This window comes from Oncorhynchus masou, chromosome 1 (genome assembly GCF_036934945.1).
Source record: "Oncorhynchus masou masou isolate Uvic2021 chromosome 1, UVic_Omas_1.1, whole genome shotgun sequence".
Taxonomy (NCBI): domain Eukaryota; kingdom Metazoa; phylum Chordata; class Actinopteri; order Salmoniformes; family Salmonidae; genus Oncorhynchus; species Oncorhynchus masou.
The window spans coordinates 65,923,310-65,939,520 of record NC_088212.1 but is presented as its reverse complement, the minus strand read 5'-3'; the positions used below and the strand labels follow the sequence as shown (position 1 = coordinate 65,939,520).

The 16,211-nt window shown below is 46.3% G+C and overlaps 1 protein-coding gene across 27 annotated transcripts in view; it reads right to left on the bottom strand.

The window, feature by feature from the left end:
• LOC135548435 (CUGBP Elav-like family member 4) overlaps positions 1-16,211 on the bottom strand; it is a 187,467-nt gene that overhangs the window by 10,041 nt on the left and 161,215 nt on the right. For 4 of the 27 annotated variants that reach the window (XR_010456825.1, XM_064978045.1, XM_064978072.1 and 1 more), the window contains 7 exons: positions 14,917-15,105; positions 14,205-14,352; positions 8,507-8,689; positions 7,847-7,909; positions 7,294-7,374; positions 5,804-5,971; positions 445-594 (listed from right to left, as the gene is read on the bottom strand). Coding sequence is in view for 26 of the 27 variants with exons in the window: in XM_064978045.1 (XP_064834117.1) it covers positions 467-594; positions 5,804-5,971; positions 7,294-7,374; positions 7,847-7,909; positions 8,507-8,689; positions 14,205-14,352; positions 14,917-15,105 (960 nt within the window). In the remaining variant the exon portion in view is untranslated. The remainder of the gene's footprint in view (positions 1-444; positions 595-5,803; positions 5,972-7,293; positions 7,375-7,846; positions 7,910-8,506; positions 8,690-14,204; positions 14,353-14,916; positions 15,106-16,211) is intronic. The other 23 variants (XM_064978176.1, XM_064978189.1, XM_064978215.1 and 20 more) reach the window with 18 other exon arrangements.

Here is a 16,211-nt window from a genome sequence, read left to right as displayed (position 1 = left end):
CTGAGGATGTCATAATGACGAGCCTGTCCTCATCATTGTGTTACGTCAAAGTCATTCCTCCGCTCTTCTCCTCTCCTCAGGCCGTCTGCTCAGACAGCCTCCTTTCAATTAGTGCTACATGTCTTTATTCAAATGCTATCTGACAAGAAATTAAGAAAAACATACAAATAGGATTTACAAATTGTTCATGGAAATATACAATGGAAACACATGTACTGGTCTTTTGTTACAATGATGTGTAGTCTAATGTATACAACCAAAATAACATGTTTCAGGTATGCAGTAGCCCTCATCATGCGATTGGAGTTTAGCTGGGGGGAGTCAGACATGTCAGCCCATTGCCCCTCCTACTCCCTCCTCATAGGCCAGCACCCTGAGGGGCTGTCTGCCATTCAACCCTGGCTCTGGGCATGAATGTGGGCATAGCATGGCGTCTGCTCTTACCTGGATGTGGACGGCAGAGGGGTCAGTAAGGTCGGTTGGCATCCTTTGGCCGCTTCAGCTGCACCTTCAGCCGCTTCATGCCTATCTGAAAACCATTCATGGCCTGGATAGCCGCCTGGGCACTGGACGGGTTATCGAAGCTCACAAAGCCTGGGACACAAAGAAGGAGGGAGAGAGAGAGAGACAGAGTGAAGGATAGATGGGGAGAGGCGGAGAAAGAAATAATGAAAAGGGGAAGAAAGAGAGAGACCCCTTTTTAGCTTCCAACAATGCAACAACAATGGGTCTTAATTTTCTCTATTCAGGAGGTAAATTGAAATTCACTGAAATAAAAGCATGATTACACAAAATAACGAAATGGTTAATGATATAGATATCAAAAAGCTCCTAATTGAAGAGTGTTAGAAGTCAGAGGGTGTAATTTGAACAACAGGGTAGCAGATGAGATGAAAAGGAGTGTCACACTACGTGTGAGGTTTTGTTTTCTGTGTGTTTGAGAAACTGACAGAGAATATCTGTGTGTATGAGCGTTGGTCCATACAGATGTAGGATCTTAATTTGATCACCCTGTTTCAGGAGAACTGCAATGCAGGAATTGTAAAACTTGTATTGTATTTAAGATTTAAAAAGGCTTCTGAAGTTTGTAATTTCCACTTTGAAATTTCAGAAATTATATTCCCTTCCGAAAAATGCATCAACCCCTACAAAAATGTCCATTAGTTATAATCCACATAATAATTCACATTTCCTGTAGCTGCAGGATTATTTTCCTGTTGCAGCAAACTGGTTCAAATTAAGATCCTACATCTGTACGTCTCCAAGCATGGCAAAGTGGAAATGAAAGTGTATTTATGTGTTTGAGTGTGTGTGTGTAGAGTAAGAGGAGCAGGGTTGGAGCATGGTGCCAGGTTCAGGGCGGGGCGTACTGGGTGTAGGTGTGGGAAGGTGGAGGGTGCCATGAGTAGATGTGTCTCTCTCCTGCCTGCGAGTAGAGGTGCCTGCCTCTTCTCTCTTCTCCTCTGCCTGTGAGTAAAGGTGTCAGCCTCTCCTTTCCCCTGCCTGTCAGTAAAGGTGTCAGTCTCTCCTCTCCTCTCCCCTGCCTGTGAGTAAAGGTGTCAGTCTCTCCTCTACTCTCCCCTGCCTGTGAGTAAAGGTGTCAGTCTCTCCTCTCTTCTCCCCTGCCTGTGAGTAAAGGTGCCAGTCTCTCCTCTCCTCTCCCCTGCCTGTGAGTAAAGGTGTCAGTCTCTCTTCTCCCCTGCCTGTGAGTAAAGGTGTCAGTCTCTCTTCTCCCCTGCCTGTGAGTAAAAGTGTCAGTCTCTCTTCGCCCCTGCCTGTGAGTAAAAGTGTCAGTCACTCCTCTCCCCAGCCTGTGAGTAAAGGTGTCAGTCTCTCTTCTCCCCTGCCTGTGAGTAAAGGTGTCAGTCTCTCTTCTCCCCTGCTTGTGAGTAAAAGTGTCAGTCTCTCCTCCCCTCTCCCCTGCCTGTGAGTAAAGGTGTCAGTCTCTCTTCTCCCCTGCTTGTGAGTAAAAGTGTCAGTCTCTCCTCCCCTCTCCCCTGCCTGTGAGTAAAAGTGTCAGTCTCTCCTCTCCCCTGCCTGTGAGTAAAGGTGTCAGTCTCTCCTCTCCTCTCCCCTGCCTGTGAGTAAAGGTGTCAGTCTCTCCTCTCCTCTCCACTGCCTGTGAGTAAAGGTGTCAGTCTCTCCTCTCCCCTGCTTGTGAGTAAAGGTGTCAGTCTCTCCTCTCCTCACCCCTGCCTGTGCGTAAAGGTGTCAGTCTCTCCTCTCCTCTCCACTGCCTGTGAGTAAAGGTGTCAGTCTCTCCTCTCCTCTCCCCTGCCTGTGAGTAAAGGTGTCAGTCTCTCCTCTCCTCTCCACTGCCTGTGAGTAAAGGTGTCAGTCTCTCCTCTCCCCTGCTTGTGAGTAAAGGTGTCAGTCTCTCCTCTCCTCACCCCTGCCTGTGCGTAAAGGTGTCAGTCTCTCCTCTCCTCTCCACTGCCTGTGAGTAAAGGTGTCAGTCTCTCCTCTCCCCTGCTTGTGAGTAAAGGTGTCAGTCTCTCCTCTCCTCACCCCTGCCTGTGCGTAAAGGTGTCAGTCTCTCCTCTCCTCTCCACTGCCTGTGAGTAAAGGTGTCAGTCTCTCCTCTCCTCTCCACTGCCTGTGAGTAAAGGTGTCAGTCTCTCCTCTCCTCTCCCCTGCCTGTGAGTAAAGGTGCTAGTCTCTCCTTTCCCCTGCCTGTGAGTAAAGGTGTCAGTCTCTCCTCTCCTCTCCCCTGCCTGTCAGTAAAGGTGTCAGTCTCTCCTCTCCTCTCCCCTGCCTGTGAGTAAAGGTGTCAGTCTCTCCTCTCCTCTCCCCTGCCTGTGAGTAAAGGTGTCAGTCTCTCCTCTCTTCTCCCCTGCCTGTGAGTAAAGGTGCCAGTCTCTCCTCTCCTCTCCCCTGCCTGTGAGTAAAGGTGCCAGTCTCTCCTCTCCTCTCCCCTGCATGTGAGTAAAGGTGTCAGTCTCTCTTCTCCCCTGCCTGTGAGTAAAAGTGTCAGTCTCTCCTCTCCCCTGCCTGTGAGTAAAGGTGCCAGCCTCTCCTCTCCCCTCCTTGTGAGTAAAAGTGTCAGTCTCTTCTCTCCCCTGCCTGTGAGTAAAGGTGTCAGTCTCTCCTCTCCCCTGCCTGTGAATAGAGGTGCCAGCCTCTCCTCTCCCCTCCTTGTGAGTAAAAGTGTCAGTCTCTTCTCTCCCCTGCCTGTGAATAGAGGTGCCCGCCTCTCCTCTCCCCTGCCCTGCATGTACTCTGAGTTATCACCTGGGTGTTGGGGCGGAATGAGCCTGGAGCTTTCCACACTGGGACTCCTGCCTGCTCTTATCAGACACCTCCGTGATTGACGGCCTGAATTTTCCGCCTTCCAGCTGATTTGATCACGTTGCTATGGGTCCAGTTTAATTTTGAGGGAGAGGGCAGGCTTTTGTCAGGTGGGGAGAGATAAGGCTCCTGCTTTTACAAACCCTTTAAACAAACTGAGCAGGGAAGGGCCTGTCAGACAGCAGCGATCCCCCTCACATCCTGCCCTCATCAATCTCAACCTTGCGTTTACATCCCAACCCCAAAAGGTGATTGTCAGGAAGGGGAAAAGGGGGAAGAAGAAGATGGGGACGAAAGAGAGGACAAAGAAAAGAGCAGACTAGAAGCGTGGTAAATCCTGGCCCCCTTTACACCATGTAAATCAGTCAGCTGCCAGGTTTATTAGGATGTTTTATACAGCACTGTACGCTTCAAAAGGACTAGCAGCACTTGGCTGGGACACATTCATTGCACAGCACAATGTAAAACACCCCAAACAGCCTTTATGAGAGGAGATTGAATACTGTCATGTATGAATCATCATTTCATGTTCCCTAGCAGCTCTTCATTCCTCTGTAACATCATTGTCGGGTATTACGGACAAGGTTTTGATTTGCAGGTGAGAGTAGAGTACTGACAAAGGCCACAGCCTCACCATTCTACAGCTCTGCATGACTCCTGGTGCGGTGACTTAGTGTCTAAGCTGTAGGGAACTGCACAGCTAGATGCTGACCGACGTTGTGAAGGGGACTGCTCCCGCTTTAAGCCAACCAAAACAATAGAGTGCTGCTTGCTGTTCTAAAAACAGAGGATCATCTATTTCAATGGTAAGTGTTAGACTGCGAGTGTGTACGCAGTGCTTTCAGAGGACCTTCTAAAATCAATTTTTGCTCCACTAATACTACTTAGAGAGGTGAGTTTTGATCATCATTAAATGTCAATATTGAGTAACTAAACATGGAGGATTCAAATAACAGTGTATCCCAACAGACCCCAGACTAAGACCTTGAAACAGCCAGAAACTCAACATCCCACTCTAAAGCCAGTCTTTTAAGATCTCGCTGTGCTTTTACTCAACACTAGTCATTTGGGTCAGCTGGTCGTTCAGTGACGGATCCACCATCTTCTTCAGCTGCACATCTGATTTTCTGAAGCTAATAATTAACACCAACAGCTAACAATTACCAAAGAGGATGTCAATGTAAGCTGTGTTTGGAATGTTGTGTTTGGAACACTCTTTTTTACATTGACTATGTCACTTTTTAAACTGTGACTTTGCCTCATCTCAGTAAGTCAATGACTACCCTGGATTCCATAATGATGACATTGGCTCATTGCCTATTGTCAATCACTGAGAATCACAAGGCGTGTGCGCGCACACACACACGCACACACACACGCACACGCACACACACACACACACACACACACACACACACACACACACACACACACACACACACACACACACACACACACACACACACACACACACACACACGTGCACATGCATGGTGTGTATGCGTGTGTTGCATCCAATGTGCATCGGAAGAATTCATATCCCATTTTGAACTGAAGAGGGATCAAATTGCTTCCCCTTTTACTGCAGGAGAGTAATGATTTAGTTCACATAATGCATAGCATCTTCTGTCTAATTTGTTAATGTCTCTCACAAGAGCCCCGGGGCTCAGACTATAAAAAGGAAGGAGAAAAAATGAGAGGTTAAATGATTGTTTTTCAGCCAAGATCTTAATTAATAGCTGCATGGGAAAATAATGGTGAGATGCGTGAGGTCACAGCCTCTTTGTCCTTCCTTGTAGAGTAGTGATAGACATGCTTTTCTCATCCTAGACAGCCCATATAGGAGGCCAGTGGTCCGTTTCTGTAATCCAGCTCCTCATCTCGTGGGTGCTGCTGTCTAGGGCTCTAACAGGTCTATTATTATCTCCTGGAGATCACACAGTCCACCTGTACATCCTCCACCACCCAGTCTCATCCCTACAGGCTGTGTGGGAGGAAGGTGTTGGATAGGAGGCTGGGAGTCTGGGTCTCTAGGGGCTTTCTATGGGGGCTGGGGAACCATAGTTTTATAGTATGTTTGTTGAAGGTGAAACTAATAGCCAGAAGAACTTATGGTGACTATATTCCCCTATACTGCATGTCTAGTTACATGGTAATAGGCATGTACTTGAAGTTGGGGAGCTGTGGGCTTAAACTGGAGGTAGTTAGAAACAAATCGCCCCTCCTCCACTCTCACCCACTCCCAGTGTCTCAAAAGCATCTGCTGATGAGTTGAACTATAGAAGCGAAGCACACATCCCCCTCATCACCCTCTCCTCTCTGCTCACTCGCATGTAACGCCACTTTTAAAATGTTCATTGCAACTTGATTAGGATAGACACAGGGAATAAAGGAAAATACAACTAAATGCAGAATCCAAAGTGGCACATGAGAAGATTGCCAAACATCACAGTTGACTTCTCATCCGATTCTTTTTTTTCTCAGCAGAGATGACGGCTTTGACACACTGACTCACCAAAACACTTGCTTTGATTGGTCGCCCGGTCCACGAAGACTTTGGCGGAGATGACGTTGCCGAAAGGCAGGAACATTTGCATTAATTCTGCATCTCCAAACTCCTGGGGCAGATGGTAAATAAACAGGTTGCAGCCTTCCGGCCCTGGTGGGAAATAACAACAACAAACTATAGAGGTTACATGGGGAAATAGAAGGAGAGGACAGGCAGAGCATGCATGATGACATAAGCCCAGTGTCTGCCCCAATTACTAGCTGACAGTAGGACAGGACTGACTGGCTCCCAATCTCGCTTCAGTCTCCACACACACCCAGATGCCACATACTGTACATGGCCTTCTGATGAGGAGAGGAATAGACTGGAGAGAGAGAGAGAGAGGGAGAGGGAGAGGGAGAGAGAGAGAGACAGAGAGAGAGAGAGAGAGAGACAGAGAGAGAGAGACAGAGAGAGAGAGAGAGAGAGAGAGAGAGATGTGGGCTGCTTGGTGGGCTGTGCTAGCGGCTGCATGGATTGTTCCCTGTCTCATTGCTCGGGGATGATAGCATGACGAGATGAGCCTGTGGCTGGTGAGAAGGCTGATAAGAGGCTGCTGCTGACTGACTCTCCCTGGCCCAGATAGAGGACACACACAGTATGATAGAGAGCTGTGGTTTTACGGTCTGAGCTTGTGGCTTTATTCTGCCTGTTTGTTAGTTTAGGTGTGTCTCATGAAATGGGGGCTGCTGCGTCTGCAGTCTCCTGGAGGCTGCAGACTGTGGTAGGCAGACTGGGAGACCAGCCAACAGCCAAGCCAGAGAGGGAAGGATTCAGATCTGAGTCAGAGACAAGCCAGTGGGGCTGACACACTGTCAGGAGGAGGAGCAACTCTTTTGCTTAAGTATAGCAGTCACATAACCCTAATGCAAGCTTCCTTTAACTCAAGGATGGGGCAGGTAGACCACAATGCTTGGCAAAACATACTGCAATACAATTATTCCTCTTATGCAATGTTAGAGCACTTAGAGTAATTTCAGATTTTCCACGTTGACTAATAATCATATTCATAACCATCACATGCTGTACAATAACATAAATGAATAATTATATCTGACAAACAGTGTCAGGAAGAGTGATTTACAGTTACAGCATATCCTATGCTTTATTACATTTAATGCTATGGTACTAACACTAAACTAGGAATGTTAATAAATGATTTTGCATGCAGCTAATTCATCTAATGAATATTTATAAGCACTTAAACACATTGTAATGGACTGATTAACCAGTCGAACACTGCGAGTTTGAATTAGTCCAGTTTTTGAATAATGACAGAGTAACTTTTCCATCTTGCTGCCTGTTAATGTTAAACTCCTTTAAATGAAGCTCTCTCTTTCTCCCATTTTCCAGCCCAGTGTTTCCTCTCCCTGGCTAATTCAACGCAGACGTACATTAGAATATAACATGGTAATTATCACCTTTTTTCTTGGGTGGTCGCTCCCGCTAGCTCTTACCTTCTCTCTGTTGCTGGGGGATGATGGTGGGTTGCTGGGGGAACGCTTGACTGATTGGTGCGTATGCGGCAGGGTAGGCTGCTGTTGCAAAGAGAAGGAGAAGAGCCAGAGTGGGATGTCACATCTCCATTCGCGACGACTTAAATCATGATTCTATTGTTCACGTCCTTCATACACTGAAAAAATAAATTGCATTATGACTTGGAGCCCGGGCTAATTTTCATTGTGGATCACTACACAAAGGGAATGCATTGTCTAAACAGGGACACATACAACACAGGAAGGAGAGTCTATTCCTATCCTGTGACATGGTTAAAGAGGAGAGGTCTTAGTGTCTGTCCATCTATATCATAATCATGTAGAGGGGTGTCTGGAACACAGTTCTCAGGGTACTTTTGGAATTAAGATTTTTGTATGGGTGTATAATCAAGTCCACTGGAAATCCGTTCAAATCCTAATGTAAAGTTTCCTAATCCTGGAGAAAATTGGCCAGTCCTCTGGGCTATCTTTAGCAGCCATAGTGGGAGGGGAGGAGTGAGGAGAGGGAGGTCACCTGCGTAGTGCTGCACACCGGCGTAAGCCTGCTGGAGAGGGTCAGTCACTGTAGGGCTCTGTGCTGCAGAGAGAGAAAGAGAGAGCGACAGAGAGAAAGAGAGAGCGAGAGCGAGAGCGAGAGCGAGAGAGAGAAATAAATAAGAGAGGGAGAGAGGGAGAACGAGACAGAGGGTGGAGTCACACATGGATTCGAGTTGTCATATTTCACAGTTCTTCAAAATTCCTGTTCGCCCCCCAGATGTTTGCATCAAATATTAACAACATGCCAAACAAACTGCTTTGTGGTTCATTATCACTGCAGCTGCCGTACATAATGCATCAAGGAGTGAAGTGCATGATGATGTGTCAGGTGTTCAGGAATCATCAGGCGCATGCAGCATTAAGACGCTTTTTAGGCTCATCATATTAACCATAATGCACTGATGGATGCATTGACTCGCTCATCATGAAAGCTCAGCTTGCTTTTCTTAAACCAACTTCAAACTCATAATTGACTCTCACAACCACCGTCACACTCCTATACTGATTGCGGTATGGCAGTCAACCTAAGACTATATTGCCAGGTCTCCCTCGACAAAAATATCATATATAATGGTTTTATCCTAGTTAAGAAAAGGCTACAAGTCAAATGAATGAAACTGCTGTTAGATTGGCTCACCTGAGTAGAGGTGAATCCCATTGGCTGTCTCACCTGGGTAGGGGTGGATCCCATTGGTGTAGATTGGCTCGTTGTTAGGCTGACCGTTGGTCTGGGGCGGGAGGGATGCGAACCCGTTGACCCCCATGGGCGCTGCTAGGCTGGGCAAGGCCGTGGCATTGATACCCGGCGGCGTGCTTGTGCCTGTAAATAGAGAAACCCTGTTTCATTACTGGGACCACAGGCCGTGGTGGACATGGTTCACACTCCACAGTCTGCAGCCTCTCTCTGACCAGCGTCTAATTGGACACTGGGGCTGGGGCCTTTCTGTCTGTTAGTGGCCTCAGCCTCTCCCCCTGGCCACATTTCAGGTTTGTCACCTTGTCCATGCTCTCTCGTCTTGTGCCAGATGGAATATTATTCTTCTCCCTAATCCCGGTGAAGGGCATTTAAGTCATGTAGGATTAAATTTGAAAGGCATTACCTGGGTGTATGTAGGCTTTGTGGATTACAGATGGCGGATGGATGCAGAGGGGACTGAGCCACTTTATTTAATTCATTTCGAGAGACGCGTGGAGCTCCTGTCTTGGGCCAGTCTGCCTACTTAGTGTCGAGCCATCAAAGCTGTTCACGACAAGGGCCAGGAAGACAGGTCAAACTCAGGTCCAGGATTATCTCCCACAAATCTTTGCTTGTATATTGTATAGTCAAGGACTTTGCATTCAAAGTCATAAGATTGGCTATGTTCCCGGTAACACAAACAGTGGCCCGTGAGAGAGAGAGAGGGAGAGAGGGAGAGAGGGAGAGAGACAGAGAGAGATAAGGAGAGAGAGACAGAGAGAGATAAGGAGAGAGAGACAGAGAGACAGAGAGAGACAGAGAGAGAGAGAGAGAGACAGAGAGAGATAAGGAGAGAGAGACAGAGAGAGAGAGAGAGACAGAGACAGAGAGAAACAGAGAGAGATAAGGAGATAGAGACAGAGAGAGAGAGGGAGAGAGAGAGAGACAGAGAGAGATAAGGAGAGAGAGACAGAGAGAGACAGAGAGAGAGAGACAGAGAGAGATAAGGAGAGAGAGACAGAGAGAGGTAAGGAGAGAGAGACAGAGAGACAGAGAGAGACAGAGCGAGAGAGAGAGAAAGAGAGAGATAAGGAGAGAGAGACAGAGAGAGATAAGGAGAGAGAGACAGAGAGAGAGACAGAGAGAGACCAGGAGAGAGAGACAGAGTGAGATAAGGAGAGAGAGACAGAGAGAGATAAGGAGAGAGAGACAGAGAGAGATAAGGAGAGAGAGAGAGAGAGAGAGAGAGAGAGATAAGGAGAGAGAGAGACAGAGAGAGATAAGGAGAGAGAGAGAGAGAGAGAGATAAGGAGAGAGAGAGAGAGAGAGAGAGAGAGAGAGAGAGAGAGAGAGAGAGAGAGAGAAAAATGTCTTCACGTGTGCTACCTATATCCCCCTAATAGACTCCACATACTTTAACGCTGACAGCTTCTCCATCCTAGAGGGGAGATCAACCACTCCCAGGCCCAGGGACATGTACTAGTGTACCAGTCTGTGGCGACCTAAATGCCAGAAATGGACAAGAACCTGACACTCTCAGCACACAGGGGGACAAACACCTACCTGGAGGTGGCAGCATTCCCTCCCCCATAATCCCCACAGACACAACTACGACAACATAATCAACAAAAATGGGTCACAAGGCCTGCAGCTCTGTCGGACGCAGTCAATGGTAGGCTTCGAGGGGACTTCTTTATACCTTTAGGTACACATATAGATCATCTCTTGGCAGTAGTACTGTAGACTACTTTATCACTGACCTCAACCCAGAGTCTCTCAGAGCGTTCACAGTCAGTCCACAGACACCCCTATCAGATCACAGCAAAGTCACACTACTTGAACAGAGCTATGTTCAATCATGAGGCATCAAAGCCAAAGGAACTGAATAATATTAATAAATGCTATAGAAGGAAGGAAAGTAGTGTGGAAATCTTCCAAAAAACAACCAGGCAACAACAAATTCAATCCCTTCTAGACAATTTCCTGGACAAAATGTTTCACTGTAATAGTGAAAGTGTAAACTTGGCAGTAGAAAACCTAAACAGTATATTTGACCTCTCAGCTTCCCTATCAAATCTAAAATATTCAAGCAGACAACCTAAGAAAATGAACAACAATGACAACTGTTTGATGAAGAATGCAAAAACCTAGAAAGAAATGGAGAAACCTTTCCAACCAAAAACATCGAGATCCATAAAACCTGAGCCTTCGCTATGGTGAATCACTAAAACAATACAGAAAGACACTACGGAAAAATAAGGAACAGCACGTCCGAAATCAGCTCAATATAATTGAAGAATCCATAGACTATAACCAGTCCTGGGACAATTGGAAACAACACAAAGAGTTATCTATCCAAAACAGAGATGTGTGGATAAACCACTTCTCCAATCTTTTTGGCTCTATAACAAAGAACAAACAGCAAAAACACATTAAAGACTACCAGAACCCACTGAACTCTCCAATTACATTGAACGAACTACAGGACAAAATACAAACCCTCCAACCCCAAAAGGCCTGTGGGGTTGTGGGGTTGATGGTATCCTAAATGAAATGATAAAATATACAGACCACAAATTCCATCCTCAGCTCTGGCATCTTCCCCAATATTTGGAACCAAGGACTGATCACCCCAATTCACAAAAGTGGAGACAAATTTGACCCCAATAACTACTGCGTAGTTATACGTAGTACATAGTTATATGTGTCAACAGCAACCTTGGGAAAATCCTCTGCATTATAATTAACAGCATACTCATACATTTCCTCAGCAAAAACAATGTACTGAGAAAATGTCAAATTGGCTTTTTACCAAATTGCCGTACGACAGACCACGTATTCACATTATAAAATCCATGTACACAAGCAACAAGTGTACTGTTAAAATTGGTAAAATACACACACATTTCTTTCCACAGGGCCGTGGGATGAGACAGGGATGCAGCTTAAGCCCCACCCTCTTCAACATATATATCAAGGAATTGGCTATGGCACTAGAACAGTCTGCAGCACCCGCACTAGAACAGTCTGCAGCAAATGTATACTATTTACTGATGATCTGGTTCTTCTGTCCCCAACCAAGGAGGGCCTAGAGCAGCACCTAGATCTTCTGCACAGATTCTGTCAGACCGGGGCCCTGACAGTAAATCTCAGTAAGACAAAAAATAATGGTGTTCCAAAAAAGGTCCAGTTGCCAAAACTATGAATACAAATTCCATCTAGACACCATTGCCCTAAGGCACACAAAAAAACTATACATACCTTGGTCAAAACATCAGTGCCACAGGTACCTTCCACAAAGCTGTGAATGATCTGAGAGACAAGGCAAGAAGGGCCTTCTATGCCATCAAAAGGAACATAAAATTTGACATCCAAATTAGGATCTGTCAAAAAATACTTAACACGGGCCTCCTGGGTGGAGCTGTGGTCTAAGACACTGCATGTGCTAGCTATACCTCCAGAGACTCTGGGTTCGAGCCCAGGCTCTGTCGCAGCTGGCCGCGACCGGGAGGCCCATGGGGCGGTGCACAATTGGCCTAGCGTCATCCGGAATAGGGAGGATTTGGCCGGCAGGGATATCTAGCAACTCCTGTGGTGGGCTGGGAACAGTGCATGTTGACCAGGTCGCCAGGTGTATGGTGTTTTCTCTGACACATTGGTGTGTCTGGGTTGGATGCGCACTGTGTTAAGAAGCAGTGCAGCTTGGTTTGGTTCTATTTTGGAGGACGCATGGCTCTCGACCTTCGCCTCTCCCGAGTTCGTAAGGGAGTTGTAGCGATGAGACAAGACAGTAACTACTACCAATTGAATACCATAAAAAAGGGGGTAAATCTATATATATATATATACTTGACTCAGTTATATAACCCATTACCCTTTATAGGTTGTGAGGTCTGTCACCAACCAAGAATTCACAAAATGGGACAAACACCAAATTGAGACCGCATGCAGAATTCTGCAAAAATATCCTATGTGTACAACGTAAAATACCAAATAATGCATGCAGAGCAGAATTAGGCCGATACCCGCTAATTATCAAAATCCAGAAAAGCGTTGTTAAATTCTACAACCACCTAAAAGGAAGCGATTCCCAAACCTTCCATAACAAAGTCATCACCTACAGAGAAATGTACCTGGAGAAGTGCCCCCTTAGCAAGCTGGTCCTGGGGCTCTGTTCACAAACACAAACAGACCCCACAGAGCCTCAGGATAGCAACATAATTAGATCCAACCAAAGAATTTACAAAAAACAGAGCAAACTAGAAGACTATTTGGTACCTGACCACTGTGACTGACCCTAAATTAAGGAAAGATTTGACTATGTACAGAATCAGTGAGCATATGCTTGCTACTGAGAAAGGCCACTGAAGGTACGCCTGGCTCTCAAGAGAAGAAGAACATATTCTCTATGTTTGGTTGGTCAGGGTGTGACTCAGGTGGGAAACTCCATGTTCCTTGTTTCTATGTTTTGGTCGGGTATGGTTCTCAATCAGGGACAGCTGTCTATAGTTGTCTCTGATTGGGAATCATACTTAGGCAGCCTTTTTTTCCTTTTGTATTTGTGGGTAGTTGTCTTTGTTAGTGGCCTGTATAGCCCTAGTAAGCTTCAGATTCGGTTTTGTTGTTTATTGTTTTGTTGGCGACATTTAAAGAAATAAAGAGAAAATGTACGCTCTCCACGCTGCACCTTGGTCCGGTCATTTTCAAGACAGCGATTGTGACACTTTGTGCACACTGCCCACAAAATAAGATGGAAACTGAGTGGCACTTCCTAACCTCCTGCCAAATATAGCACCATTTTAGAGACACATATTTTCCCCAGATTACACAGACCCACAAAGAATTCGAAAACAAATCCAATTTTGATAAACTCCCATATCTATTGTGTGAAATACCACAGTGTGCAATCACAGCAGAAAGATGTGTGACCTGTTGCCAGAAGAAAAGGGCAACCAGTGAAGAACAAACACCATTGTAAATACAACCCATATTTATGTTGATTTATTTTCCCTTCTGTACTTTAACTATTTGCACATCATCACAACACTGTATATAGACAAAATATGATGGAAATGTCTGCATTCTTTTGGAACTTTTGTGAGTGTAATTTTGTATTGTTTATTTTACTTTGGTTTATTATCTATTTCACTTAATTGAAATGAATTGAAATTGAATTGAGAGAGAGAGAGATGGAGGGAGGGAGAGAGACTGGGAGAGAGAGAGATGAAGGGAGAGAGAGAGACTGAGACAGAGAGAGAGAGAGAGAGAGTGAGGGAGACAGAGAAAAAGAGAGAGGTCGCCAATGAGGGCCGGGGGATGTCATACATCATAACACATCATGCCTCACTCACGACACGTCTTCTTTATCTTACTTTAGGGCCCTCTGTCACTCTGGCAATGTCATTTCTAACTTCACCACTACCAAAAGGGCACCCTATTTTTTCTCTAGACTTCACCACTACCAAAAGGCAGACAGTTTTTTTGTCCCTTTTAAAAGAGACAAACATGAAAAGAAAGCTGATAACGTCTAAAGAAATGTTCTAACAGCCATTAGCACGGCTTGTACACGGCTCACTAATGAATATAGTGAAGTATTACAGGCACATAGGAGGGAGGGTTGGGGAAGGACAAGAGTCCAGTCCTGACTGTGTATTTGTACCTGAGGAGGGTGTCATTGGGGCAGCCACCAGACCGTTGACGTTGAAAGCTGCCATTTGCTGCATTTGTGCCGCAGCGATGGCTGCCATGGGGTTCAGATACGAGTTCTGGGTCGCCGCCATTAGCGCTGCTTGCTGTTGCATCATCTGCTGTGGCATTGAAGAGAGAGAGGAAGAGGGGGGGTGAGGGAAAGAGGATGGAGATGGAGGCAGTGGAAGAGAGAGGGAGGGAGATGGTGAGAGGGGGGAAAGGGAGACGGGGAGAGAGAGAGGCAGGGTGAAATCGCCGCAGGACGAGGGGCATGTTTACTTTCACATCACTGTTTGCTTGGCCATGTTGTTGAATAGACAGGTCTCTGTTGCCCCAGAGCCCTGCTACTTAACAGCACTGCTGCTTTACAGAGCTGCTGCTCATTACAAACAACAGATAACGCAATATAATGAGATGAAGCTAGAGGGCCGACAGACAGACAGACAGACAGACAGACAGACAGACAGACAGACAGACAGACAGACAGACAGATTGCTTTTCTGTGTGAGAGTGGGTGATTCTCACCTGCCAGGGCGAGCTGTTAGTTACAGTGTGAGTGCAAACTCTACAGTTTCCAAACTTGAGGAGATGTTAACTTCAGGTGTGAACGTAGATAGACAGAGTGTGTATGGCAAGCTATCAGGAGGAGCCGTGACTCGCATGCACAGAGTGTAAAAGCTCACCGTCTCCTCCCCCGTGGAGCCGAGACTTACAGCGTGAGAGTAGGCGCCATAGGCCCCAAACTGGATGGTCATGGGGCTGAAGATGCCGAGCTGGCCCGCCATCTGATGCATCCTACGCAGGGTCCGCTCCTTGTCCGTGTCGGCAAACTTCACCACCAGGCTGGAGGACGCCCCCTGGGGATACCCACACTGCAATCAGTCAAGACAACACTCATCTCAGCAATGGACAGACACACACCACACTTAGCCAAGACAACACTCATCTCAGCAATGGACAGACACACACCACACTCAGTCAAGACACGTACCTCAATGACTACGCACGCACACACCTCGATGCAGAACACCACACGTACTCATGCACACACCATACTGAGTCATACTGAGTCACACACACTACACCAAACACACACACTACACAACACCAGACACATACCACACAACACCAGACACACACCACACAAGGTCTGGGCGGACTATTTCATATTAGTGCATATTTTAAATGACTCCAATCTGAGCTGTGTAGAGACAGCGGGAAAAGTAGATGATCTGTGGGTTTAGTGAAATTTAGACTACTAACGTACACTCGGAGTGTACAAAACATTAAGAACACCTTTCCATGACAGACTGACCAGATGAATCCAGGTGAAAGCCATGATCCCTTATTGATGTCAGTGGTTAAATCCACCTCAATCAGTGTAAAAGAAGGGAAGGATTTTTAAGCCTTGAGACGATTGAGACATGGATTGTGTATGTGTGAATGGGCAAGACAAAAGATTCTAAGTGCCTTTGAACGGGGTATGTTAGTAGGTGCCAGGTGCACCGGTTTGTGTCAAGAACGGCAACAGTTTCCCCTGTGTATCAAGAATGGTCCACCACCCAAAGGACATCAAGCCAACTTGATACAACTGTAGGAAGCATTGGAGTCAACATGGGCCAGTATCCCTGTAGAACCCTTTCGACACGTTGTGGAGTCCACGTCCAGACGAATTGAGGCTGTTCTGCAACTCAATATTAGGAAGGTGTTCCTAATGTTTGTTATACTCAGTGTACATTGGAGTGAACTGTGGTCCTTAGTGTGGTCCCAGAGGAGCCCCAGTCCCCCTCCCGCCGCTCAACTGAATACGATACTCCATAATGAGGTCTGACTGGAGCCTTTGGCGTGCACAGGGAGAAGTATTGACTAATGACAGTGCCTTATGGCAGATATAGTGCTGTATTGATGTCTGTGCTTCTGAGTTTGGATCCAATTAAATCATTTGAGAGACAGAGACCAGAGTCAGTTCTTCATATGA